The sequence below is a fragment of the Schistocerca americana genome, chromosome 1 (assembly GCF_021461395.2).
Source record: "Schistocerca americana isolate TAMUIC-IGC-003095 chromosome 1, iqSchAmer2.1, whole genome shotgun sequence".
In the NCBI taxonomy this organism is placed as follows: Eukaryota; Metazoa; Arthropoda; class Insecta; order Orthoptera; family Acrididae; genus Schistocerca; species Schistocerca americana.
The window spans coordinates 532,038,477-532,063,797 of NC_060119.1; the positions used below are offsets into that span (position 1 = coordinate 532,038,477).

Genomic DNA, 25,321 nt, shown 5'->3' on the forward strand with positions numbered 1-25,321 from the left:
CAGATGATTCTTTTGTTACAACGACAGGTAACAGATATGCAGATGTTCCGTCTTGAAGAGCTAAAAGAACTACATGCTCATATTAGAGATATGTACACGATCACTGTTCCAGTGTTGACCTTTCCCGGACGGTCCTGTTCACAACACGCGTCGGGCAGTGGAAATAAAAAGAGAGGTTATGTTGTCTTATCGGCGAAAAAAATATGGCTGGTATATCAGGATATGGAAACAGGACAATCTGCAGCATTGAGGAACGTCTCCAAACAGCTGTCTGAAGCTGTGTTCCACAGCGACAGGCAGCAGATGTCTAGTGTTCCACCAGGGCTCTCCAAAGTAATGGTGTCAGTCAATCGTCATGTGATAACCATCAGCGTACCAGTAAACGGATGAGACGGAAAAGATACCACCGACATAGGATGAAGTACTGTAATATGCACCACAGTTGATAGCGCGATCAGTTTTAGCGATTTCTCCAATTTTTCCGTAATTTCAGTGCCAGCCAATGACACAGCAGAATTCTTCCCAGTTTCGGTATCATCGCTAAACCACCCCTCCACTACTATGCAAGTAACATATACTAGACTGCAAATGTAGACAGATGACTATGCAGTACGTCAATTCGGCCTTATACACCGAAGTATACCAAACTGCGTCCTATACCGAAGCAGTCAGCTTATCTACATATTTCTGGCGCATCGATTGTGGTGTGCAATTTACGATTAAGACTGAACATCTTGTGGAAGGGAGTCAGAGATTATTCTCGCATCCATACGATAAAGTCGGAGATTGAAACAGCTCATTGAATTGTCATTGACCAACCCTTCCTGTAACACTGTTATCGATTTCATTTGCAACTGAACAATAGTAGGAGGGTACTATACCCACTACAATCCACTTCTCATGAAGGAACAGAGCGAGCTGATTCCACAACCGCTGTTCACCGAAGACTGTTCCACATCAGTCTTACCGAGCCAGGTGGCGCAGTGGTTAGACACTGGACTCGCATTCGGAAGGACGACGGTTCAATCCCGCGTCCGGCCATCCTGATTTAGGTTTTCCGTGATTTCCCTAAATCACTCCAGGCAAATGCCGGGATGGTTCCCCTGAAAGGGCACGGCCGAATCCCTTCCCCATCCTTCCCTAATCCGATGAGACCGATGACCACGCTGTCTGGTCTCCTTCCCCAAAGCAACCAACCAACCAACCAACATCAGTCTTACTTACGGCACCTATCCAAGTGAACAAGACCTCTCCAGGTGCGTACATCTCAAGGAGTTAGCATCCTTTATCGGTGTATTGTAGACTTGAGAGTGTTGTGGTGATATGACACACGGTTAAAAAGGAACGTGTGGTTTATGCATGACGGAGCTCCAAATGGCTGGAGGTTGAAACATTTTACGCAAATCAACTGTCATGCATGTTGGTGTTACAAATATTTGAGACACGTGAAACTACATTACAGAATACAGCCTTTCACGCTATCTGTTCACATGTCGGGAAAACGCACTTATTTTACGTTCGGCAACCACAAGCTGTAATTCAAGAGCACATTGTTCTTTTGTACACTAAAGTGGGTCCAGTTTCATCAATGCAGTGTTATATCACATGGTATTTACGAAACGTAAAAAAAAACAAGTTGTGAGAGTGTCTTGTAATAGAACCTCCTTACGTCACATAGTGGAGAACCTTATAAGATTCCACCAACACCCGGAAATAAATACCATCTGCGTGCTGCCATGTGACATGTTTGCTCCATAACTCACCTCTGCTGACCTGTGTGTTAAGTTTCTGTCACCCGTCGTTGAAGAGGAAGACCACACCCAGCATACCATCATTCGTAATAGCAGCAGATTCTTGTGTTGTAGTTTCGTAAGGAATTTGGTCATCACAGAACAGCCTGTTTCACACAGTCTACTCACATGCCGGGAAAAACACAATCATTTCTAGGTTCCACAATGAATTGATAAATTCTCAGTATGATTCTAGTTTCTAGAGTCAGTACCAAGAAGGAACCGGCAAGAGAGAATTGATTATAGAACATAAACACTCACACTCCTAAGACTAAACGGTTTTGCACTTAAAAACTCTATAATCTTACAAGCCGTATGGTTTCCAAGTATTAGTCGTGCGGAATACAGTGCTCTTAATACTCTAATGCAGGACATATACGTCAAACATCTGACATATAACTGCCCTGCAAGTTTTCTGTTTCAATCACTATGATTAAAAACTTTAAAATGATAAAACTACTTCCTTCTACAGTATTCTGGTTCCTAGGAAGTGATCGAGCTGTTCCTCAATATGAAGGTACTGTTAGTGTATATCCGCTGACAGATTTGTTTATACTAGAAGTTGGGAGACTGCTGTTCTATCTCTTAGGTAACACACGTAGTAGCGGTAGTAGTAGCAGTTTTGACAGATACGGCCATCCCTCACTAAAAAACAGAACGAGGAAAAACGTCATGAATATTTTCGTTAGCTTACACATTCAATTACCAACCGCGCCCTGCTGCATGAAAATGCACGCGAAGAAACAGCGACTTCTTACGATGGATTAAACACCATGATGAGCAGCCAGAGGAGATGTAAAAGTCTTATTGCTGCTTACGGTAGCAACACCACGGCCCTGATAGCCTTCCTCTTGCACACAGATATCACGGTCTGATGTTAGGTAGTTTTGCTCATGTGTAGGATAATTTAGGTACTTTTACTCATGTGTAGGATAGTATAGCAATTTCATGCTACCACCACGTCTCTCGAGTACACTCTCTCCCTCCTCCCCCCCCCCCCCCCCCGACATCCCTTCACGCTATTAAAGCTGATATATGTGACATCAGTCCACTCTCCTACAGAGAGCCTAAGTCTGTTAAGTGCATTGATTCCACTCCTTAATACTTATGGAATGACATTGCTTATGAGAACGAACCCTAATTCGGTAATATCTATACGCAACTGCATGTGTGAGAACACTGTCCTGGATTGGAATACTTACGCTTTGCCTGCTTTAATATAGCGCTTCTATTGTTGAAGTACGTATTACGTAAACCCACGTAGTTTTCATGGGGAGGGAGAAATGAAAACAGAATGCAGACAAAGCATAATTTTTCAGCCTTTATCGATCTTGAGTGTCCAGGTACCCGCAGCCCACCACAGTTCATCATATTTCATGGTATTTCTTCTCTAATTTTATGTATTCTCAGTCAAGTTACCTAATATTGCTAGGTTTTCACGGTTTTACATACATCGTCGTATATCCCTCAACTTTACGTGTTTCCCATCAATCTGTTGTAATTACAGTCAGTTCCACAAGTAAGTGTACGCCGTTATCTGTATGAAATAAAACACACTATTATAAATGTATGTTTACATGAAAATACACTTTATTGCTAATTGCACAATTATGTAGTAGTTAATCCAATCGTTGCCATGATCGATTATAGGTTGGTACCTTTTTGGCATGCTTTTCATCAGATTTTCTGCGTGTTCTCTCGGTAACGACCCCCATATTGTCCTGATTTGATACGACAGCAATTTCAAAGTATGTATTGGCTTTCCTTCATGCTTCATCCTAATGTACGACCAAACGTTTTCGATCGGATAAGCATTAGGAGACATTGCAGGCCAATCCATTGTGGACACCTCATTGTCTTGTTTCCATGCAGCAATGTTTCAAATCTTTCTTGAAGCACCCAGTTTTCCTCGATCGAACCAAATGGCTTCTTAAAAGACCTCATAAGGCATTTTTGATAAATATGTAAATATAAAAATAAATAAGTGACGCTTCAGATATTTTGCACTCATTTTAAACTGCAACCAACAAAGCAAAACATTCAACTCTCACTGTTTATCTATACACTGTGCAAAAGTGCATTGATTACAGATGCGAGACGACTATCAGAGATGTCGCTACAGACGTTACATTTAAAATTATGCCTTACACTTTCTTGTGGAACTGAGTGTATACTAGTTTTTCTTCGATTTTTACCGATTGTATGTCATCTTTCGTATTTTTTGCTATAGTTTTCCATGTATATGGTCACATTGCAGACATACCCATGTGTTATTTGATTTTGTATGAGGATATATGCGTGTCTTATACACCAACCTACAAAAAAATCCTAAGGATTTCCCTCTTCTCAATGATCTACAAGCGTGCATTTTCGATAGCGCGATGGTGAAAAGTATAGTAACACTCTTTTCGTTCCTAGACGAGACTCAACAAGAGGTGTAGATAATGGATACATTGGAAACTTTAAGCTTGAAACAATTCCGTGTATGGCTACGACACATCAAAGAACTTATCTGAAGACTCATGTGGTGATGCACTGGCGTCTGGAGTCAACTCCAATGTCAAACAGCGAAATATGCATACGGTCGGTAAAAAGGCATGGCGGTGGGCGCACGAAGTCTTCTCCTGCACTGTGGATTGACCGGCCACTTCAGAAACAGGAACAGCTCCAATGCAGGCAAAAGTCTCTGAGTTTTGATATGCATCGTCATTCCATCCCACTGCATGACCAGTATTTGCTGGAAAGTATTCCCCTACGCTCGTCCATTATCACTTCCTTCGATTCCTCGTGTAGGAGGCTATAGATACAATTCGCAGCTCTATGCTTACAAGTAATACACTTACTCCTCTCTGTGGAACATCAAAATCTCGTCAGCTGAACGCATTTCCTGCCGAATATAAAGATAGGGCCTTCCACGCCAGCCTTTTTTCCTCCAATTTACAAGCAGAGCAGAGAGACTTATTTCGATTTCTAGGTAAAGGTATCACCCTACGTAGAGCTACTTTTTATTCTGAGAACGTCTGCTACTATTTCGAGTGGTACTGTGATTTTTTTCCAGCAGAATAACACCAGTTGCGTGACACTGTTAATTTTTCAACTGTGTTGTGATTTTAAGAGCTCCTACTGTGGTGTTATGCATATAAATGTGCAATTATTACCGATCTTCATGATTAATTACATAATTAGGACTGATCTTCGCTTCAGTTTCCCACCCGCAATAAATGAAGTACACTAACCTAACCTTCCTGTCCTGCACTTGGACAGAGGCTCACCGTTTCCCTGTGTAAGGGACTCCACTTCGACTGTCCACCCAGAAGGACCTGTCATTTTGAATTTCCCTCCAATTCCCAGATTTGAGGTGGGGGTTTGACTTCAGCACAGCCTTCGGACAAAGAAATACCTGTCATTTTTTAAAATTCCGACCATGTTTTTATTTTCCCGCCAAAATTGGAAGTTCCCGCCGAAATTCGAAATTTCTGCCAGTAGGGCAGATGGCAGAGGGGGAGGGATTGAGGTGGGGAGGGGAGGGGGCGCGATGGATGCGGAAACCCATAACGTCATCTGGAGGGGGTAATTAATTAACAATTAATTAATTTGATATCAACTTGATATCAAACCTGTGTTCGCGGCAGCTGTGTCCTCCTACTTATGTATATGTGCATATCGATATCCGATGACTTCCGTCCTCTCAGTGTACACGTCGATGCATTAATTGACATATAATGAGAAGCGTGGCGTATTTTTGATAGATTTTCGTTTCACTTTTACCTTGCAATGGGATCTTGTAAGTAATAAAATAAGCATGTTTCATGCTTATGTGAAACCACTAACCACCGATAACACTGAACAACAAATTTTAAGTGAAAGTGTGTAAATTGTATGATTTTGACTTAGTTTTGTTTATTTCATTATAAAATGATTAAAAAAATCTTCATCTTCATAAATATTTATCTCTAGTTTTTTAAAAAAGGAATCTACATTTTTGTATAAATAACTCACTAACTAAATATGCATTCATGTTCCAAGATTCAACATAACAAATTTTAAGTGAATAATGACTTGAATTACGTTATGTGTTGTGCATTGATAAATTTCAGTCCCATTCTGGAAGTACAGAAGTAAAATATTAAGAAAAAGTGAATGTAATATTACATGAATGAAAGTAATTTGTAAGTTACTTTGTACCAGAACTATGCAAAGTACAAAGGAAAATATATAAATTAACTGGTGACAAATGTATATAAAGAATTACAAATGTTAAATTTCTATATGCACAGTATATACAATTAGATATTTTGTGCAGGGATAAATTCAGAAGACGACCGTTTTCGCTTGGCTTGACGTTCATATACATACTCGGGAACATCCCTTATGACAGTCCAGCAGTAATCTGCTAAAATAGTAGGGCTCCACTTTCCGGCATACCTCTTCTCAAATGTGGCAATATCTTGATGAAATCGCTCCCCATGTTCATCTCTTACTGCACCACAATCTTTGGGGAAGAAGTCAAGATCAACCATGTAAGAAATGCATTTTCATTGACATGCTGCAACCAAGTTTTTTATAAGATAACAACATATTATCTACGATTTCCTTGTAATTTATTGCTCGTTTGTTCAGTAAGAACTGTAAACAGGCTGTCTTAAAGCATTCCCATGCATGCTTCTCATCACCTTGTATGATTCCATCAAAAGTATGGTCTTCAAATAGCTCTCGAATCTGTGGGCCTACAAAGATGCCCTCCTTTACTTTGGCATCACTTAAGTAAGGGAATTTTTGCCTTAAGTACTTAAACGCGTCACCATCATTGCCCATTCCCTTAACAATGTTTTTCATGAGACGTAACTTGATGTGGAAGGGCGGGAGCTGAATCTTTTTACGGTCTACTAGAGGTTCACTCTTAATGTTCTTTGTATCTGGTTGAAGCGATTTCCTGGTGGGACATTCATGTTTACTGTAATGAGATGCACGAGTTCGGCTATCCCATTCACAGAGAAAGCAGCAATATTTAGTATACCCTAACCAAATACCTAATAGCAGTGCAACCACTTTCAGGTCACCACAAATCTGCCATTGAGAGTCACTATACTTGATGGCTTGTAGTAAAATGTTCATGGTTTGGTATGACTCTTTGATATGCACACTATTCCCAACTGGAATAGAATGAAGCTCATTACCAATATGCAAAAGCACTGCTTTTAAGCTCAACTTTGACGGATCAATAAAGAGTCTCCACTCATCTGGGTTGTAATTAATTCTGAGAGCCTTCATTAGACCATTTATGTCCACACATGCCACAAGACTAACTTGCATGTTAAAAAAAGGAGTGAATTGTTTCTCTCTTCTGTGGTAGTATGAAACATTTACACTGCTTTCCAGAAAATTGCGCTGCTGCAAGCTTCATGCTAAAATCACAGCCTTAGCTTTAGAGAGCTCCAAATCTCTAATGAAATCACTTAACTCATTTTGAGACAATTTTTGTGGATCATCAGTTGATGATACAGTTGGAAGAAACTCTTGATCACTGTTCGCTTCTTCTTCTAAGATATTCCCTTCTTGATAGGAGGAACCACACAAAAGTAGCAGTCACTGACATGGTTAGTTGGATAACACCAGATCATGGACACTGCAAATGGCATTGAACGTCCTTTCCCATGCATCCAGTTCCTGAGGTTGCTGGCACAAGTGTTCCAGATCACATGTGGAGCCCAGGGTTTATCCTGATCACCTATTTTGCACTCAAAATAACAAATGTAAGCTTTTTTAATCAATGGAGTTATTTGCTGTTTTTTGTGAAGAAAATGTCACTTCTCCACACACATAGCAAAATGTGTTAGCACTGTTAACACAAACTCGTGTCTTTTTTGTTCACTTCAGTAGCAGTCAACTTGAACAACTGGTAGTTAATCTGGAAACAAATGTGTAAAACTTCTTGCATGCATTAATAAAGTCACTGAAGTTGAAAAGGAGGGAGACAAAAAGATCACTAAAATTGGTATCAAAATGTTTGGATCCAAAATGTTGCACACAAGTAAGACCAGGGCCAATAATACAATCTATTGTTACTAGTTATCATGACCATTATAAGATTTGATTTTAAACTTAACATAAGGATCGTTATGTAATTATCTCACCGTAAGACAACAGTGTAAAATGAAAACTAGGCATAATTTTGAATAGTCTTTGTGATATTCGCGATCAGAACATTAGAACTGATAGTAATTGGCTACTATCATTCGATTTACATTTTCGTTGTTGCACAGTTAATCATTAAGTCGCGTTCAATTAGAATAACAACTACAACAAATCGTACCAAGAAAGATGTGCTTTTATAAATTTCCAATATGGGCGTGTGAAGTTTTGTTAGAGGTCCTTATCAAACGCTAACGAAAGTCTATAGCAGTTCTTGTGGTCGTCGATGTTGTGTGTGACGTCAAAATGACGTCATGTTTCCAGTAAGTCTTGTGAGACGAGTGTTATCTATGCAGGTAAATAAAGGAGGCAGTTACCGTTGTATCACAAACTTGAAGCCGACAGACGCCATCTTACATAGCCCAAAAAGTTAGGCTCACTGCTTTTACACCTCCGGTTTACCGCTGTGATACTAACCGTGGAGTCACTCTCACGTGCCCGTGCCCGCTTTCTACTATTGAGAATATCTATTTATCGCATATTTCCATCCAATATTGGCATATGTGGTAATGTTCAGATGTTCTGGGGTAACTTAAAGAAAGAAGATATTCATTTCTGAAAAACATGGTGTAAGAATATGATGTGGTGATCACCAACGATTGTAGATATCTGTATAAGGCGCTAGTCATTTTTACTACCACTTCGCAATATGTCAAACAGTGGAATAGAAAGTACAGTCTGGAGTATCAACAATATTGTGAAAAGAATAGTTTGCTAAGAAGACACATCGAGCAGCGGAGAGGCACGACAAAAAGAGCCTTCACAGCAGCTTTCGGCCGAACAGCTCCTCAGAAAAGAGGGAAAACACGAACACACATTCGTACAAACACATACACAAAACTCACGCACACATGAGAATTGTCTAAGTCTGCTGTAGCTAGAATCGGCGAATATTTTTAATATTCCATCCAGGACATCCCACTATTTCATACTGCCTAACGGCTTTTCGTCTATCCCACAAACCGTGATGTTTTACTTTTTTTTCTAGAGTTCTTCCTCTTCTTTCCTGTGTATTTCATTACCTTCCAAACCGCAAACGCTCCGACATCTGAGCCACACTGTTTGGACTTTCTCGTCTCCGCACAACACACAGCTACGTGCCCACGTCGATTGTCGGTTCATGGCCTAAATTCCTCTCGCTGATAATTGCTCATTGTTCACATTTCCTCCATTTTTTAAAAAAAGATTCTGGCTGGAACAGCTGGAGACAGCGATAATGTGTGTGTGAATTTTGTGTTTATGATTGTATGAATACACTATGTGATCAAAAGTATCCGGACATTCGGCTGAAAATTACTTACAAGTTCGTGGCGCCCTCCGTCGGTAATGATGGAATTCAATATGGTGTTGACCCACCCTTAGCCTTGATGACAGCTTCCACTCTCGCAGACATACTTTCAATTAGGTGCTGCAAGGCTTCTTGGGGAATGGCAGACCATTCTTCACGGAGTGCTGTACTGAGGAGAGGTCTCGATATCGGTCGGTAAGGCCTGGCAAGAAGTCGGCGTTCCAAAACAATCCAAAGGTGTTCAGTAGGATACAGGTCAGGACACTGTGCAGGCCAGTCCATTACAGTGATGTTATTGTCAGGTAACCACTCCGCCACGGGCCGTGCATTATAAACAGGTGCTCGATAGTGTTGAAAGATGCAGTCGCCATCCCCGAATTGCTCTTCAACAGTGGAAAGCAACAATATGCTTACAACATCAGTATAGGCCTGTGCTGTGGTAGTGCCACGCAGAACAACAAGGAGTGCAAGCCTCCTCAATGAAAAACACGACCACACCATAACACTACCGTCTCCAAATTCTACTGTTGGCACTACACACGCTGGCAGATGACGTTCACCGGGCATTCGCCGTATCCACGCCCTGCCATCGGATCTCCACATTGTGTACTGTGTTTCGTCACTCCACACAACGTTTTTCCACTGTTCATTACGCTCCTTACACCAAGCAAGACGCGATGTGTGGCTTATGAGCAGCTGCTCGATCATGAAATCCAAGTTTTCTCACCTCCCGTGTAACTGTTATAGTACTTGCAGCTGATCCTGATGCGTTTGGAATTCCTGTGTGATGGTTTGGATAGATGTCTGCCTATGACACATTACGACCCTCTTCAAGTGTCGGCGGTCTCTGTCAGTCAACAGACGAGGTCGGCCTGTACGCTTTTGTGCTGTACGTGTTCCTTCACGTTTCCACTTCACTATCACATCGGAAACAGAGGACGTAGGGATTTTTAGGAGTGTGGAAATCTCGCGTACAGACTTATGACATAAGTGACACCCGATCACCTGACGACGTTCCGAGGAGCGCCCATTCTCCTCTCTCACGATGTCTAATGACTACTGAGGTCGCTGATATGGAGTACCTGGCAGTACGTGGCAGCACAATGCATGTAATATGTAGAATTTATGTTTTTGGGGGTGTTCAAAAAAATGGTTCAAATGCCTCTGAACACTATGGGACTTAACATCTATGGTCATCAGTCCCCTAGAACTTACAAGGGAACCTCCCCATCGCACCCCCCTCAGCTTTAGTTATAAGTTGGCACAGTGGATAGGCCTTGATAAACTGAACACAGATCAACTGTGAAAACAGGAAGAAGTTGTGTGGAACTGTGAAAAAATAAGCAAAATATACAAACTGAGTAGTCCACGGGTCGTATAGGCAACATCATGGTCAAAGTGAACTCAGGAGCGTCGTGGTCCCGTGGTAGTATGAGCAGCTGCTGAACGAGAGGTCCTTGGTTCAAGTCACCCCTCGAGTGAGAATTTTATTTTCTTTGTCTTTGCATAGTTATTATCTGTCCGTTCGTTCATTGACGTCTTTGTTCACTGTAATAAATTTAGTGTCTGTGTTTTGCGACCGCATCGCAAAACCGTGCGATTAGTAGACGAAAGGACGTGCGTCTCCAATGGGAATCGAAAACATTTGATAGCAAGGTCATAGGTCAACCGATTCCTCCACAGGAAAACGTATCTGATATATTCTATACGACACTGGTGACAGCATGTGCGTCACATGACAGGAATATGTTGTCGACCCACCTAACTTGTACACTTGGCGAAGGGGTAAAAAGATTCTTCTACCTTGCCCGACTTAGGTTTTCTTGTGGATATGATAATCACTCCCAAAAAAGTGATGAAAACATAAGAGTTTTTCACATAAACTGAAAATAAAAAATTAAACTTTTCACTCGATGGAAGATTCGAACCAAGGACCTTTCGTTCCGCAGCTTCTCACATTACCACTAGACCACGGCGCTCCTGCGTACGCAGTGTCCTTGACATTGCATATCTTCCCATGAACTACACAGTTTGTATATTTTGCTTATTTTTTCACAGTTCCACACAACTTCTTCCTGTTTTCTCGATTGATATGTTTTCAGTTTTTCAAGGCCTATCCGCTGTACCAACTTATACCTAAATCTGAGGAGGGTGCGATGGGGAGGTTCCCTTGTTAGAACTATTTAAACCTAACTAACCTAAGGACATCACACAACACCCAGTCATCACGAGGCAGAGAAAATCCCTGACCCCGCCGGGAATCGAATCCGGGAACCCGGCCGTGGGAAGTGAGAACGCTACCGCACGACCACGAGCTGCGGACTTTTGGGTGTGTCCGGATGCTTTTGATTACATAGTTTATGTTTGTGTGTTTGCGCGTATGTGTGTGCATGAGAGTTATTTCCTTTCTGAAGAAGAATTTGGCCGAAAACTTATGCGAACCCTCTTTTTGTCGTGCCTGCCAGCTGATTGTCGTGTGAGTATCAGTCTGTCACAGTATAGTCATTTCCTCATTAAGTTTATTGTTAAGTAATCCTCTACACTTCAACAGGAAGATGATGTGCATAATTACAATACCAGAAGAAAAAAGTGCCATGCATTACGCCACATTAATGTTGTCTGTAGGACAAACAGGGGCAGACAATACTGCACCCAAAAATTGTGATCACTTACGCAATGATTAGGGTTGCTATATCTAGCTGGGACCTCGTCAGAACACTCTGAAATGAGAGTGTAGACATGAAGTAAAAGATTTATTTCATACAATTGTATTTAGAGCACAATTATGTGGGTCTTGAGGCAGAAGAAGTTAGCACACCATATTTTTCGGAAAAACTGACCTTTTTCAGAAAATCTTTATCCCATTTTAGGTATTTGCAAAACTCCCGTCAGCTTTTATTTAACTGGCACTGTAAGACTGATTCCACAGCCCCAGGCACCTGTCGATTTCTTTCGTCAGTCCACTGGGCCGACATCAGCAAAGATACTCTCTCCAAAGTGGCGTTGTCTGCGGGAATAGAAAACTAATACTCTCATAGTTTTAGCAGTTGGCATTTGCGTGCAGGAATTTCAGTTTTCTTAGGAAAGTAAATCCACCTTTCTTCCACTTCCGTTCTTCCAAGTCACGCTTAGTTCCTATAAAGCTTTTCAGATTTATGTATTCCTGAAAACAACTATCGCCTGAAATCTTCGCACCATTTTTAGTCAGGTATATAACATTATTTTCTATCATCACTCAGTCTGAGGTTTCAGATAGCGTTATCCAATCAAATGCTTGATATTTATTAAAAACAGATGCCGTTAGTTTAGTACTTGAGCCAAGCTCGTAACATTATTTTGCAATACCGGGAAAAATTGGGTCTTGTCGGGATTTCGGGACAAGAAAGTCCGTGACGATCTCGATATATCGGGATAGATGGCAACCATACCAGTGATAAAATACCTGAAAGACAGCAGAGTAAAATCTGAAGCTAAATTGAAAACGTTTCTCTTAGACAACTCCTCCAATTCCGCAGAAGACTAGCTAGTATTGTAATGTGTAATAGGTGTTGGGTAGGAATTACTAACGTCTGCCTGTCTTTAACCGAAAAACAAAAGAAAGCTAATGGATGATCAACATGAAAACATGTTAACAAAAAACGATGTTAATACAAAATTATTCGTTTCACATCGTTACGATTTATCCTGCAAATGATACGTGGATCGTGAAACTAACTAACTATTGGTCCAACACAAAGCTTTCTGTAGGCTTACATACTTTGAAAGCCTCAAAACGAATTCAAAATTCAAACTGATGATCGAAGTAGATGCACATTCCTTTTGTGACACGTTTGATTATTCCTGAAAAAATGAGAGAGTTACCGGTGAGAAAAACGAATACTCCGAGAAAAGAAGCAAACAGACTATTGTTGGAAATGGAAATATCCATTTTACAGAGTCTAAGGGGTTGAGACCATTCCCTCAATGACATTTACAGCATTACACTATGCTGGAACATCTTTTTACCCTGAAAATTGCTATTATCGGCCACACATTGAACGACGGATCATAGGGAAGATTTCAAAGTGACTTCAGCGGTTATAGAATACAGGTTCCGCTTAACCTATAATTTAACTGCAAATGCGGAAAGAAAGGACAAGAGTTGCAGATCCAGAAGACAAATAGGATCTCAGCAAATTTTTTATTGTGGGCACCCACAGCTACAGACGGTATTTGAGAGTGGGAATACGTTTAAATCACAGAGAGACTAATGCGCTCACAATGTAATAAACAACAACTCTTGTTCTGCATGGAGGTATACCTCTAAACAGTTCTGTTTCTTCGAGATTTCAATAACCTTTCGCTTTCTTAAAGTGCGTAAGATGGATAAAAGCCTTCCTTGTTTCTTCATTGTATGCATTATGGGCTAGCAAAGAACACGTAGGTAAGTTTTTTGCAAACTTGAACGTTGAAAATGTTGTGCATACGAGTTGAAATCTGAAAATGTAACTAACATCAAACAGCATCAGTAAGTAAACAAGCATTGGTTTCGGAGTTCCAGCTTCAATTGCTGTTGATACAAATGCAACACAGTTGGAATTAATTGGATTACGAAAGCGTTCTTTTCACATCGCGTCTGTCTCTTCTTGGTTGTTCTAAATATATCAACAAAAAAACAAGTTGCATTTACGAGGCCAAATGTGTCGTATTAATAGAGCGCATGTACATTAAGAACATTAAAAAATCCGAAACTGACTTTCTGATACTGTGTTATTCGTGTCAGCACTGTAATTCTTAGTATTTAAAACAGCCTTTTTGTGCACACGACAGAAAAAACGAACAATGATCAATCCTAAATATTAGTCTGGAAATGTTTTGGGCTATTTAAGATGCGACAGGCCAGCCCACTCTGACTTCAAAACAACGTAAAGCGTAATTCTCTCAGAGGTAAGAAAAGAAGGGAGATGTCATTCCGTCACAAACTTTAAGCGATCTCCACCATCTTAGATAGCCCACAACGTTAGTTTCACCGCATCCATACCTCCTTGGTTCACCGCGGTGACACTTCCCCGTGACGTCACTCTGAAGTGTCTGTGCCCAGTTTCTACCGTGCTGGGTACTTTGATTTTGCAGAGACATAGTACAAACATGAGAGCTTGCTTTGTTTTCGGTTGTGCTAATCCATACGATCGCAATCTGAAGTTTAATGGAATCACATTTCGTTCATAAGTGAAGCTGTTCAAGCAATATTTTCTTTTGTATACACGAATTACAATTGCACTGTTTACTTTTATTGTAGTGGTTTTATTTCTGTCATTTAACTTTAGATTGGCCTTACCTTACTTAGTGTCCGTTCTTTCCCTTATTTCATTGCCTTGCAAATCGCAAACACTCCAACATCCGAGGCACACTGTATCAACCGTCTCATCCCAGCACAATACACAGCTACATAGCCGCTCTGATTGTTGGGGCAGCATCTCATGCCTTAATTCCACTCACCGATAATTATTCATTGTTCACATTTCGTCTCTCTTTAAACCAGATTCTGACTAGAACAGTCGGAGACAGTGGTTAGGTGCCTGTGAGTTTTGTGTGTATGTGTGCTTTGCTTCCAGTCTGAAGAAGGCTTTGGCTCAAAACTTGCTTGAGCTCTCTTTTCGTCGTGTGCGCCCGCTGGTCGGCGTGTGAGTAGCAATCTGTCCGTTACACAGTATAGCTATTCCCCCACGAATTCTGTAGTAAATAACCCACTGCACTTTAGCTGGGCCGCGCGGGATTAGCAGAGCGGTTTATGGCGCTGCAGTCATGGACTGAGCGGCTGATCGCGGCGGAGGTTCGAGTCCTCCCTCGGGCATGGGTGTGTGTGTTTGCCTTTAGGATAACTTAGGTTAAGTAGTGTGTGAGCTTAGGGACTCATGACCTTAGCAGTTAAGTCCCATAAGATTTCACACACATTTAAACATTTGAACTTCAGCAGGAACAATGACTTACATAATTGCAATACCAGAAGAAAAATAACATTCATTACACGACATTAAGGCTATCTGTAGCAAAAAAGGCGTTCGCAATCCTGCAACAAAAAGTCTGATCATTTACCCATAGATATAAAATGCCTGACAGACAGCAAGGTAAAATTTGAAACGAAACTGAAAACGTTTCTCTTTGACATCTCCTTTAATCCGGAAGAATATCTATTACTGTCGTGTGTAGATGGTGATGGGTAGGAATTACTGACTAAAATGTCTGTCTTTAATTAAAAAAACGAAAAAACTAAATAAATGATCAGCATGGAGGGAAATTTAGAAAAAAAAGATGTCAGTATATAATGACTGGTTCAACATCATTACGATTTATGGTGCAGACGGACATGGAACATGAAACTAATTAGCTAACTAATGATGTATCACAAAGTGTGGTATAAGTTTCTGTACTTTGAAAACCTCAGAATGAAATTCAAAAGTAAAACCAAGCACATGATCAAAGTTGACCTAAATTCCAGCTGAGCTATGTTTAGTTACTGCTGAAAAACTGATAGAATTACTGACGAGAAATATTCCCAGACAAGAAACAAACAGGCTATTATTGCAAAGGTAGACCTACATCTTACACAGGATGGGCTATCACAACTAAAAAAATTGCTTACACACATGTCAATGGAAAATAACCATTTTACGGGGTCTTCAGCATTTGAGACCATTCCCTCAATTACATTCCACTAGCTGGAAGTTGTTTAAAAAAATATACATTTTTTCTCTGTAAATTGCTATTATTGGTCACACACTGAATGGAGCATCGTAAAAAAGATTTCAAAGCGAGAAAATGTGCAAACTACAGTGAGACTAATGCACTGAAAATCTAGTAAAACAAGAATTCTATTCTGCGTAGGCGTATACCTCTATGCATTTGTGTTTCTTTGACATTTCAATAATTATTCACTTTGTTGACATATCCAAGATGCTACAGCACGCCTTGCTTCTTTCCTCATTGCACACTTTTATGGGCTAAGAAAAGAATACGTAGGCAAGTTTTTTTTTACACAAGTGAACTTTAAAAATGTTGTGCACACGAGCTGAAAATATGACAAACATTTGGCAAATAAGCGTTGGTTTCGAAATTACAGCTTCATTAGTTATCGATACAAATGTAGTAAAAGCGGAATAAAATGCATTACGAAAGCATCCTTTTCAAATCACATCCTTCTCGTCTTGCTTATTCGAAATATATGACCAAAAACATGGTACATTGACGGCGTCAAATGTGTCGTATTACTATAACAAATAATCATTCAAGAACAGAAAAACGTTCAAAATTGCCTTCCTTACACTATGTTATAAGTGTAGGCACTGTAAGTTTTAGTACGTAAGACAACTGTTGCGTGCACACGACAGAAATGATGAACAAAAAGCAATCGTAAACAATAGTGTACTAATGTTTTGGGCTGTTTAACACGGCGGCAGGCCCCACCCAGCACAAATCTATTGTGTCCTATTCCTTCTTTTTTTGCTTCCATGGTAATTCTGTAGTACCATCTCCTTTTTTTTACCTTCATGGTGTTACCTATCGAAAATCCTTCTCTTTGACGTCAGTTGCTTCCTCGACTGATCGTCAGTTATACCCTGCTATTAACCAGGTATTAAATCCCCTTGTCGTGGCTGACAACATTGCCCACAAGTATCTCACCATTCTGTAACATATTTCATACTGTTAATAAAAGGAAATTCCTCCTCTTGGACCATGACTGTATCCTCGGCTGCCCATTTACCACTCATTCGACGAATCCCGTCACTAGAATGTCATGTAAAAGGTAAGAAAAGAGCGCAATAGGTGACACTTACAAGCCTATGGAACCGCAAGGCACATGATCCTTCCCAAAGAAATGATTCGGTCAGGCTGCACTTGCCTGGAGAAAATGAAATTATGATACAGGTCGGAACACGTGCCGCCTACCGGTTTAAACAGTAACATCAGTGATTTTTTGCATCAACGACGGTTCCTTCTTATTCAGTTGAAACTTCTTTTTACTGACGGTTCCTTCTTATTCAGTTGAAACTTCTTTTTACTGACGTAATGGTGTCATCTCATTATGCCTTAGTTATCACAACGACACCACTGACAATGATGAAACATTTCTTCTGGACAGGTGACTGATGACGGATACTTCGTGCACTTCTACTCACCACCAGACCTGCCACCGCTGGAAAAGTACATCGTGTTCGTGCTGGACGTGAGCGGCTCCATGAGCGGTCACAAGATAGAGCAGCTGAGGCAGGCCATGGTCTCCATCCTTGATGAGCTGAGTGCAACCGACAACTTCACGCTCATCGTATTCTCCTCTGGTTCGTGGGTAAGACTGAGACGCACTCATTTGTTTAAATCATTGTTGGTTCCAGCATGTTGCTCAGTAGATACAAGTGACCACATGTACTACACAAATCGCAATTTCATTCTGCTCTAAACTGAATTTACATTTGTTTTCTAAAGAACAGAAAATAGTTGGAAGGATTTCTCATTTCAAAGAAAAAGTGTTAGCATCGTAATTCAGACAAAGTTCAAGGAGAACATGCTTCAAAATCGGGTCTGCTTTGCTGCGGAGGCACAATCTCTGAGCTGGTAGTTGCTGTGTACGAGCACGTCGAGAGCATTACAAATATGCGCTACTCAGTCCGTTACAAATGCCGAGTAGATTGCATGAGTAACTGAGTCACCCAATCATAGAAATGTCAAATAGACACTTCGCAACGTAATTAAAAGATAACTTGTGATTCTTGAGTTTCTCCCGGCGTATTTGATAATCAAAATATCCACGGGTGTACTGCCGGTCTACAGTGTCCAACGGGCACAATGTTCCGGCGATCATACATGTCGCCATCATCAGGTGAACTGACAGACTGAGCTCCTGTGAACGTGCCGGCACGGAGATCCGTACGCTATGGCTGCTCAGGGGGAACTGGGTTCGGTCGCGGCGAAGGCAGATTTAAATACCCTCCGCCCGCGGCGCACTCCCTCCGCCGTCCGCGCCCCGGTGGTTCCAACCTGTAAACGAGAGCAAAAATTTCGGTTCCGCTGCACTCCAGAGGAGTGCAGGCACTTTCAACGGGGATGCGAAAAAGAAAAAGGAAAGAAGATTGGGTTTAACGTCCCGGTGACATCGAGGTCATTAGAGACGGAGCAGAAACTCGGATTTATCCAAGAATGGGGAAGAAAGGCGGCCGTGCCCCGTGCATTTACCTGGAATGATGTAGGGAAATCACGGAAAACCTAAATCAGGATGGTGGGACGTGGGTTTGAACCGTCGTCCTCCCGAATGCGAGACCAGTGTGCTACCCACTGCGCCTTCTCGCTCGGTCAGTAGGATTGCAGCCCCTTAATGTCCTTAGAGAAGCGTCGAAACGTCCGAGGTTGTAAGCAGTGTGAAAGGTTTTCAAGAACCTCCTGCTGTTGCTCATCGTACTACGAACTATTGTTTTCAAGCCAGCCGGTGTCGCCGAACGGTTCTAGGCGCTTCAATCTGGAACCACGAGACATCAACTGTCGCTGGTTCGAATCCTGCCTCGGGCATGGATGCGTGTGATGTCCTTAGATTAGTTAGGTTTAAGTAGTTCTACGTCTAGGGGACTGATGACCTCAGATGTTAAGTCCCACAGCGCTCAGAGCCATTTGAACCAATTTTTGTAGTTTTCAAACGCGAAATGTGTGCGAATCAACGCCCCAGGCAAAGCGATGGTTTCATTGACGCTCTTAATGCCACCCTCTGATTCTGAGAGGATGTGTGTGAAATGTTTCCCTCGGCTGCCTGTACGAAAATCGCGTGTTCTCAACGCTGGCCGTCGCAGTTCTGATCTCCATCGCTGAGGCGTCAGTAAGGGGTGATATGCGGGTAAGGGGGCTGTGACGATCTTCTCTCCGCGGTGGTGTTAGCAATACGTGGTGAAATTTGGTGACTATGTAAAATATCAACCCGACTCGCAACTCGCATAAATTTCTGAGCTATCGCCTTTTTTCCGACTCGTCGTCAACTTGCTATCTGAAGCGTCGACGAGCCTGAGGGTGCGGTCGCAGGGCGCCACGCTTTTGCACCATTACAGACGACGCTTGCAGGCACCTTTGAGTCTCACTTCAGTGGGGGACAATTACGGGATTTCAAAAAAGTGATCCTTTAATTTTATTGCGCACTGTAGTATGCCCAAATGGAAACCTAAAAATTAAATTAATGTGTCCAGCTTAAACCAGTTAACATTATTATATGAAAAGTCATTTCGTATTGTAGTTTGCAGGTTTCCCCTAGCAATTTCAGGTATTGTCCAGAAATATTCCTAAGTATGTAGCTCATGAGAATAGTCGAAGATCTAGTCACACAAGGCGTAGAAATTAAAGAAACGCATACTGGGTTGTCAGAAATACTCTGAAAAGTTCGTAAAGCTTTGCAGGGGACGGTGTGCTGAGAAATAATTCTGAAGAAAAATTCGATCTGTTACGTTTCTTCAGAGTTATGTAACAGTGAAGTGAGCCCATGAGATCGTCGCTCGTGCAAATTAAAGCAGCCTGCCAGAGATGGTGTCGCCAACCGTGTTCTTCGTTCGGATTCCGCAAATCGAACAAACGTAGCTTTCGTTCACGTAGCTTAAATTTATCACTACGGAAAAAAGCACCTTTAACTGATAGTCAATGTTTAAGAAAGTAACAACTCACGGACTCACAGACGTTTGTGCATAACCGCGTTTTAACGCATGCAATTCCTTGAATTTTCACACGCATTTATGTATCGAATTTTTTTTCTTGGCGATTATTTCTCAGCACAACCTCCCCTGCAACATCCTTACAAGTTTTTCATACTGTTTCTGGCCGTCCTGTATGTGCTCCTTTAATTTCTACTCATTGTGCGACTATATCTTCAACTCGGGCACTATTTTCATGAGCTACACGCTAAGAAATTTTTCTGGACAATACCCGAAACTGCGAGAGCAAACTTGTAAACTGCCATCCTGTATGTTCCATAAGACAAATTAATGGTTAAATTATGAAGCATAGTCTCCATATTGAGGGATATAGTTTACAAACAAAAAATAAAAATAGTAAGCCGAATAAAAAATATAACCTAATTTATTACCTAAATTTCAGAAAATTACTTTAAATTTTTCTGTCACGACAAGCATCAAATTTTCTTCAGCAGAAAGAAGGAAACGCTATAAAACGGACAAACAATCATTAACGATGTGTTTGTATTTTAAGCAGTTTTACAACATACGGGAAAAGAGGTAAAAATGCACAGTGCACATCATATTAAAAACTGACCAGTAAAATAACAAGATAAAATCAGCCGGCCGAAGTGGTCGTGCGGTTAAAGGCGCTGCAGTCTGGAACCGCAAGACCGCTACGGTCGCAGGTTCGAATCCTGCCTCAGGCATGGATGTTTGTGATGTCCTTAGGTTAGTTAGGTTTAACTAGTTCTAAGTTCTAGGGGACTAATGACCTCAGCAGTTGAGTCCCATAGTGCTCAGAGCCATTTGAACCAAGATAAAATCAGTTAGAACCATTGTCAAAGAAAGAGGAAAGTTCTGAAGGTAACAGCATATCCGTTTAAGGAATGAAAACGTTATAAAACAAATTGTATTTTTAACTTTTGTATTTAATGGTTATTTTTTGTACGTTGAAATACAGTGATAGTATGCCCTTTACTAATAAATATAGCTCTCAGGGTCGTTACCGGAGATTTAATCGTGTTGGCTAAGAAACAAACAAAACTGGTAGGCGGACTGTGATGCTATAACTGTAGATGTCCAGTGTTAGGTGCAGTCATAATGAGGAAACACGTCTCTTGGCTTGCCACTCCATACTGCAGAGCTCCACATCGCTTTGCCTCCAGGAGGCTATTTTATAAAGGCGGCAGGTTAAGTGTTCCGTCTGGTCATTGTATTACAATGTGCATGAAAAAAGGAAAAGTGGAGCAGTTCGACAAATAAGCCATTTGTTGACACCTTTGTAAGACGGGCTTCAATAAAGTTTCAATAATGTATACAAAACTCTCTCTTAGCATCTTCTTTTTAATACAATATTTCTTAGACATGTTATTTTCGTGCAACGGTAGGACAGTTATAGAATCACATCGTGGACCTCGACAGATTCATTCTATTCATAGAGCTATTTGCAGCTTTACTGTTTACAAGACAAGTATCTTAAATAATGTAAATTCATTAAAACATCCTGTCGTAGAAATCATATTTTTATGCGCTTACAGGATTTATGAATTTGATACAGAAAGTTGTACTAAATAATTTAAGTGACCCAAAGACAGATGTCACATCATTATCAGGGGGAGAACTCACAAAGAGAGTCAGATCACAGGCTGTCTACCATTCTTATTGTATACGAGTGATGTACATTATGCAGAGTTGATCCTTTCTGTGAACAGTACAAGTATCATTGTTAAAGTAATCAAAGAAACAAAAAATTAAATATCACAAATTATGCTTATGTGGAAGTTGGTATTTGAATTTGCCCAAATGCTTAAAGCTTTGAAATGACACAACTCAACTACTAGTGTAGTACTAAAATAGAATGGATACAGCACTGAAACGTTTCCTTTTCTGTGGAAACATATGTATGAATATGTAATTTGAGACACTTAATTTATAATATGTGACTCAATTACCTTTCCATACTAATAAATGTCCACTTTGTGATAAACATTACCCAGTAAAATATTTTTGATATTTTCGTTCAATGATATTATACAATATAATATTTCGGTATCTTTTCCTGAAAGAAAGAAATGTTATTACTTATGTGTGGTGCTCAAGAACAAACTGAGTGTACTATCTGAAAAATGGTGGGTGCTACCATTGATATTGACTATACAGCCATGACTATCGACCTGTAAATTTAAAATGTCTGACAGCGTAAAACCATTCAGTCATCTTAATGTGTGTTTACACTGGAGATACTGTTGCATGTCGCTGACTTTATACCCAAAATTCGTGTGGTGGCACATGCACGTAGGTTTTCACTGTATGACAGTCCTCTCTCGAATATTGCTCCATCTATGTTAAGAAAATCTTGGCCACTACGAGATCGTTCTGAGTTCAGTTATTAAAAAATCCTGTTTAAGTTCGTTGGAAGATGTTATTAACAGCTATCCATTAATTTCTCTGACATCTTCAGAAAGACAAAATTTTACACCTAATGACCCACCTGGTGACCGATAATTTTATTATTCTGATAAATGAATTTTAAATATGCGCTCCCTCAATCTGACATACAGGTGCATGCAATATCGCCATATATGCCTGAGTGCCATAGATGGAGCAATGTCGGACAAAGGGCAGAGAATGGACATGCAGTGAAGACTTCTGCGCTTTTCTGTATAAAGTTAACTACAAGCACCACTAATGTCCAGTGTAAATTCACCTGATGATCGCGGATGGTTGTCAGCCCAAATTCCGTGGTAAGTTGTTGCCATCATCTGACTGCCTGAACAAAACTTCATCAACCAAAATTATTGTTTCTCCAACATGATACTTACAAAGACTTGTAGAAAACTTACTTTCAATCAAATGCTAGGGTGTCTAGGTGAACGCATAGGAAGACGATTTGTTACTTAGCTGGATTGTGATATGGGCAATTAATGTGACTTTTTGGAGGGTCACTCCAGGATCGTTCAAAGACATGTGTGTTTTCACAACCATTGACACAAATAATCTCTTCTTCAGTAAGTTCTGAGCGTAAGGACTGCTTGGGGTGAAGATATGTGTGGGCTACATAATTTAGGCCAATTTAGCTTTCTTAGGAAAGGTAGAAGTTACCTTAAACTTTTGTGAATATAGGAGGTGGTAGTGTTTACAAGTATTGGAAGTGCATGAACACTGTAGGTTAGGAGCCGCCCGTGGTGGCTGAGCGGATCTAAACGCTACAGTCTGGAACCGCGCGACAGCTACAGTCGCAGGTTCGAATCCTGCCTTGGGCATGGATGTGTGTGACGTCCTTAGGTTAGTTAGGTTTAAGTAGTTCTAAGTTCAGGGGGCTGATGACCTCAGAAGTTAAGTCCCATAGTGCTCAGAGCCATTTGAACCATTTTGTAGGTTAGGATTTCTTGAAGTAACTAGTTAAACTGACTATGGGGACTCACTGGTATGTTTCAGCTCTCTTGGATAAAATGGTTGTCACAAAGTAAACACTCTAGAAACCAGTGTGCCAGGATCAGAATTTTGAAGGTACATGTAAATGCAGATATGAGACTTATGAAAGAGTGCAAAAAAAGACTGATGACAAGATGAAGTTGTCTCCAACAGGAACAGCGATGCACGCAGCGCTGGACATAGCACTGCGCGTATCCAAGGCGGCCAGATCGCGTCAAGACATGCCACTTGTGATGGTGCTGCTGACGGATGGACTGCCCAATGGGGCGCCAGAAGAAATCTTGCAGGACTACACCGCGGCCAACGTGGAGCGGGGAGCAGCACTGTTTACGTTGGCGTTCGGTGAAGATGCGGACTTCACGTTCCTCAGGAGGTTAGCGTTGCGCAACGGAGGCTTCGGCAGGCGCATCTACGAGGCGGCGGACGCCCACCTGCAGCTGCGCAACTTCTACCGGCAGGTCGCGTCGCCACTCCTCTCCAGCGTCAACTTCACGTACGGGGATGGACAGGTGAGCTCCAGTGCCTGGCACTACAAGTTCAAGGAATGGAAAGGTGAACCTGTATAAGTCGCATGTGTTACTTAGAAATGTGACACAGTGACTGTATTGGTTTTTTTTCTGTCCCAAACTGCAGCCCTCACTATGTGCCAATAGCTTTCCATATATTTTGATATCCCATTTATAATTTATGTCTTAAAAAACTGTTAAACAGCTGCAACCGGTAACAAGGAAACCCCAGACACTCACATCCAAACCATCAAAACCAATGTCTGAGAACATAGTCTTTCACGACGGCACTGTTCTCTAAAACATTCTCGGACTACCTGCTGCTTCAGTTCAGAGTAAAACCTCGATCTTTCGACGATATTCACCATCGTCTTCGTCAGGAGTAACTGACTGTTAAAATTACTGCAGTGGAGGCCTTATGTAGCCCAAAGACGGCTTCTGATTCTACATCTACATCTACATGATTACTCTGCAATTCACATTTAAGTGCTTGGCAGAGGGTTCATCGAACCACAATCATACTATCTCCCTGCCATTCCACTCCCGAACAGCGCGCGGGAAAAACGAACACCTAAAACTTTCTGTTCAAGCTTTGATTTCTCTTATTTTATTTTGATGATCATTCCTACCTATGAAGGTTGGGGTCAACAAAACATTTTCGCATTCGAAAGAGAAAGTTGGTGATTGAAATTTCGTAAATACATATCGCCGCGACGAAAAACGTCTTTGCTTTAATGACTTCCATCCCAACTCGTGTATCATATCTGCCACACATTCTCCCCTATTACGTGGTAATACAAAACGAGCTGCCCTTTTTTGCACCCTTTCGATGTCCTGCGTCAATCCCACATGGTAAGGATCCCACACCACGCAGCAATATTCTAACAGAGGACGAACGAGTGTAGTGTAAGCTGTCTCTTTAGTGGACTTGTTGCATCTTCTAAGTGTCCTGCCAATGAAACGCAACCTTTGGCTCGCCTTCCACACAATATTATCTATGTGGTCTTTCAAACTGAAGTTGTTCGTAATTTTTACATCCAGGTACTTATTTGAATTGAAAGCCTTGAGAATTGTACTATTTATCGAGTAATCGAATTCCAACGGATTTCTTTTGGAACTCATCAGTTACGTAATGCTGTCGCAGATGGTGTGTGCACCACCTCTTGCCCCGTAGCATGAACATTGCGACGAATATCTCTGGCTCTTCTTTGCATCTAGAGTTCGCTTCCACGCACCGCTAAGATTATATCCGCCGTCACGGTTGAAGGTTTTGTCACACGTTTTTATTTCTGCACGCTCCTTAATTATAGAGTCCCAATGTGTGGCAGCTTGGGACAAAACTTTTGTTTCGTCGAACAGTATTTTATGTTCGTCTGTGAGGCTGTGTTCAGCAACTGCAGATTTCTACAGTTCTCGATTTTTAATATAGCGTTG

At 41.2% G+C, this 25,321-nt stretch overlaps 1 protein-coding gene across 1 annotated transcript in view; it reads left to right on the top strand.

Annotated features, from left to right (window-relative positions):
- The window catches only part of LOC124571522 (inter-alpha-trypsin inhibitor heavy chain H4-like), a 174,595-nt gene that overhangs the window by 80,539 nt on the left and 68,735 nt on the right, over positions 1-25,321 (top strand). Inside the window, exons 7-8 of the mRNA XM_047131118.1 lie at positions 17,390-17,589; positions 23,473-23,890. Of these exons, the coding sequence (XP_046987074.1) occupies positions 17,390-17,589; positions 23,473-23,890 (618 nt within the window). The remainder of the gene's footprint in view (positions 1-17,389; positions 17,590-23,472; positions 23,891-25,321) is intronic.